Genomic DNA, 4,848 nt, shown 5'->3' with positions numbered 1-4,848 from the left:
AAAGAACACATACTGGAGAGAAACCCTATGAATGTAATCAATGTGGTAAAGCCTTTGCATGTCACTATAATCTCCAAGTACATCAAAGAACACATACTGGAGAGAAACCCTATGAATGTAATCAATGTGGTAAAGCCTTCACTTGCCAAAGTAGTCTCCAAATACATAAAAGAATACATACTAGAGAGAAACCCTATGAATGTAGTCAATGTGGTAAAGCTTTTTCACAACACAGTAGTCTTAAAATACATAAAAGAACACATACTGGAGATAAATCCAACATATGTAATCAATGTGATAAAGCTTTTGTATCAGAACCCTTTGAAAACATAAGAAAAAAATCATGCTGCAGAGAAACCACTTAAATATAATCAGTGTTGCAAAGTTTTGCAAGTCATGGTAGTCTATATACAAGAGTAAAAATTTAGTGTGTAATTTGTCTGTTAAAACCCCTGAACATAAAATTAGACTTTAGGATTCTGACAAAACTCATACTGAAGGTACTCTGAATATAAGTGATTTGGTAAGATCTTTAGCCAATGCATTTACATTCAGTTATACAAGATTATTTATTCCGGAGAAAAAAACTGACAATATAAACAATCTGTTCAAGCATTATGATATTCCTCTTTATTTTGTTTACACATGAAGACTCACATGGACAAAAGGCCTATGAGTTTAAATAATAAGATAACCCTTTTAGATTTTGTATTTCTCTTTAATTACATGAGATAATGAATCCAGGTATAAAACTTAATGGATGTGTATTGGTGCCTTTTCTGTTGCTGTGATAAAACTTCGTGTCTAAGTGAACTTATGAAGTTTTAATTTGGCCTTAGTTCAAGAGTGATACAGTATTGCTGTGAAGGTGGCATGGAAACAAGTGTCAGACATGACAGCTAAGATGGGAAAGTAAGAATTCACATCCTTAATTTGCAGCATGAAGCAGAAAGTATAAACTGAATATGATGTGTAGATATAAACTCTTAGGTCAATGCCCAGTGATAAAGCAGCATTGCCTAAATCTTCCCTATAATACCACAGACTGAGAATGATTGATTTCTCTGACTTCAAGCCTACATGCTTGCTTTCTGTTACATGAACCAATTCATGATGGAGAAACACTCTGTGAGCCTTTAGGTGCCTCAACACCTATATGTTACAGGAATTACAAGAGAAAACATTCGTACATGAAACTTAATTTAAAGATTTGTTTTCATTTTAATTTTACTATGGCAGTGTGTCTTTGTATGGTACTTCATTCTGGGTCCCAAAAAGGTTAGACCTTTAGGGCTTCTTATACCAGGAATTATTGGAAGTTGTCAAAAACCTAACCTTGGTGCTGGGAATGGACTTGTATTAAAGCCTCATCCATGCGTCTAGCCCTGTAAATATCTTAAAGTTTTTCTTTTTCACATTGATATCCTTAAATAGGGAGGAACTCATACAATAGAAGAGCTCTATTCATGTAAATGATTTGGTAAAAACTTTAGACATCACAATTGTCTTCAGTTTCAAGAAAACAAAACTTGTCTTACCTCTTTTTCATTGTAACCTTGAAGTAAATAAATTATTAACTAAGTTCATTAAAGACTATTGTGTCACTTTGTGACTTCTGTTTTGCAACATTTGAAGTAGATATTAAAGTGTACTATATGTGTGGCAAATCCATTTAGTGAAGTTTGTTTTGTGGCCCTTATAATCCTTCTGTGGCTTTTGTTAATCTATTGTGCTTTCACAGTGAGAGAAATTTTCTGCTGCAGTGTATAGTATGAGATGGCCATCTTCTAAGTGATCCATTTTTGTTTAAATATCAGGCAGTGTGTGGTCATACTTTTCAAGTAAGGGTGTCTGTGAAAGGATGTTGGGTTTTTGTTCCTGGTATTATTTTTCACATTCTTTTCACAGATTCTCTTGAAATGTTGTTTGTTATGCAGTCTGGCTTGGATGTCAGTAATTAGCCAGGGATACATTTGAACTCATGATCTTCATGTGTCAGTCTCCTAAGTACAAGTCTAAGGGGAGATGATGTATGCCCAACATTTGCTGTTTTGTCAGAATGTTTTAACAATGTTAATGTTAAAATACTTAATAGAAAATATTTTAAAAAGTTAAATACCCCATGTGTGTATCCAAAGACACATTTTTGTCTATAGGGAAGAGATGTAATAAGGTCAGATAGTCACCAATCAACTGTGTATTTCACAATATACTTTAATGTGTTATGGATATGCAAAGATAATTTGAAGTTTTATTTATCTTCACATCTTCATCAGTTATCCATTTGGCAAATCATCTTATTCCTTTTTAATAAATTATTCAGAGATACCAGATAATGTAATTGCAATGAGATTTATTTTAAGACAAAATTTCTGGTGTGTGTGTGTGTTTTAATATGACTACGGGGTTTTAGGCCATTACAGATATGTAGAAACAAGAACTTTGGAGAGTCTACTTTTGTCTATCTTCATATGGTGATCAAGATGAGGTCACAGCCTTGTACAATATAAACATTTCAAACAAAGTTGTCTCATTGATGCTCAAATGAGATTAGTTGAAATATTACATCAGGAAAGTATTGTCTTTTCAGATTGTAAACATTTTATTTGAAAGGTAATGGAAAACAGGAAAAATTGCATAATAATCCTACTAGCAAATGAAAATGATATACTTCTATCTTTTGTTTTGTTTGTCCTTTTTGTGTTTAGAATGTGTTAGTTTATTTTGAGGGCCAAACACATGTCCATAGCCCTTTTTCAAAACCACAAGTGAAAGCCAGAGAGGAGTTTCTATGAGTAAAAGTTGTTGCTGCTGAACCTGAGGCCCTGAGTTCAATCTCTAAGAAACCCATATTACTCCTACATATTTTTTTCCTCTTATTTCTATACTTGTGGCATCTGCACCCTCACACACCAGCACATACATAAATAATCTTAAAACCCAAAGAAGTACCATTGAGGTCACTTGCAGCCAACTGATTCCCTGGCTTTCATCTCTAGAACTCACGTAGGATAAGAAGATAATAGGAACCTCTACGTTGTCCTCTCAATGCCATATACACATGATGCAAAGATATATACATGCAAGCAAAATTCAAGCATTTTTAAATGGATTAAATTAACACAAAAAGCCCAATTATTGAGAACATAAAAATGAAATTCCTGTTTAAACTATTAGTATAGAATTTTAAGAAGTTTTTCTATTAAAATATTGATGGTCCCCTTTTAACTCTTATTCAAAGATAGATTATTTTAAAAATAAATCTCAGCTGGACTTAGAGTTGAATGCCTGTAATTCTAGCAGTTGGGAGAGAGTGGACATCCATGCATATATAGAAATATCTTATCTCCAAAAAAATCAAAAAAAAGATCACAAATTATGGAACTTATTCTAGAATAATCTGACTGGACTCTGAGTGGTTTCAACCAAATCTTTTGTTGTCTTTGCTCACATAAATAAAATTGTGTTAACAAACAAAATATGAAGCAATGTGGAGAGTCTATTCACAGAGGTATAGAAAGCCATTGAATCCTTTGACAACCATCTAGTGGGGACTTTCATCACCTTAAGGTGCTAGGAGACAGAAAGAGTAATTGGGGCATTTTCATTTTTAGTATTATAATGGCATATTTGGCATCTGGATAATTTGCTTAATAGTACTGTTCCTCGTATGTACCCAAGTGTGATTCCTAGTACTATATCAGATGACTCGGAACTACTTGTATTTCCAGATCCAGGAGATCTGATGCATTCTTCTGCCCTGCCAGGGCACCAGATATGCAAATGGTGAAATGGCAGATATATATGTGATTTCAGATTTTTTAAAAATGTCTTTGTGTATATATTATTTTCAAAAAGAATAAAATTTAAGTGTTTACATTTTGCCATCAATTGCATGTCAGGTACCAGTGAAGGCTGCAAGAGAATATCTTTTCCCCCATGCCTGTAATTACAAGCAGTTGTGAGCTGTTTCTTGGGTGCTGGGAATGACCAGCCAATGCTCATAGATGTTGGTCCATCTGTTCAGCCACATGAACATTACATTACACCAGTATGATATGAATGGACGATCCTGTGTTGGTTTTTACCTCAGTCATGATGATCCAGAAGAAATAGAAAGTTGATAGCATCATTAACTGACTTAGACATCTTGCTTAAATAAGATCCCAAGCTTCAATCCCCACAAAAATTAGGTAGGAGTACAAAAATGCTCAGGATTGTAACTGGCAATACAAGTCTTTTAAATGTGACTGACTACTTGATCAAATCCAAAAATTAAGATTATCTTAAATGTGGTAAATAGGCAAAAATGGGACTCTATAAGGACCCAAGTCAGGTGTGCCCCTTGCTGGAGTTTATATCTCCTGTATGCAGAGAAAAAGAACTTGAAGGCATGAAGACTGACTTATCTGAAGTGGATCATAGCTGCTTCCTTTCTGCCTGCAAAACCTTCAGTTAGGAGCCCTAAAGTGTGTGACTCTAGATGACATGCAACTTGTCAGGAGAACCTGAGACTTAAACAGCAGTCACTCTAAAGGTGGAACATTCAGGCATTTATAAAGAACTGAAGTGTGTAGAACTAGTTACAGAGGGAGCTTTGGGTATAAAAGTCAAAAGATCAAATGACCAGAAAACAATGCTTGTAGGGGTGTACCTGAGGACAAGCTGACTCTTACTGTGCTCTCTGTATGCTCTCAACTGGTGAGTTAGCCACCTCTAGGTCTTCAACACTTTTCTTTTTTTACAACTAAGTATACCTATCAGGGGTAACACCCTGTAGCTGCCATTTTGTGTCCCCACTTGGACCTTAAAGTTCTATAGACCCCATATTGACATCACTGTAATCTG

At 34.7% G+C, this 4,848-nt stretch overlaps 1 protein-coding gene across 1 annotated transcript in view; it reads left to right on the top strand.

Annotated features, from left to right (window-relative positions):
• LOC101982559 (zinc finger protein 431-like) overlaps window positions 1-1,591 on the top strand; it is a 33,450-nt gene extending 31,859 nt beyond the window's left edge. The window contains exon 7 of the mRNA XM_026779354.1: window positions 10-1,591. Within this exon, the coding sequence (XP_026635155.1) occupies window positions 10-365 (356 nt within the window). The 3' untranslated portion in view covers window positions 366-1,591. The remainder of the gene's footprint in view (window positions 1-9) is intronic.
• Window positions 1,592-4,848: the final 3,257 nt, after the last annotated feature.

The sequence above is a fragment of the Microtus ochrogaster genome, chromosome 5 (assembly GCF_000317375.1).
Source record: "Microtus ochrogaster isolate Prairie Vole_2 chromosome 5, MicOch1.0, whole genome shotgun sequence".
In the NCBI taxonomy this organism is placed as follows: Eukaryota; Metazoa; Chordata; class Mammalia; order Rodentia; family Cricetidae; genus Microtus; species Microtus ochrogaster.
This window is presented reverse-complemented; position numbering and strand designations above follow the sequence as displayed.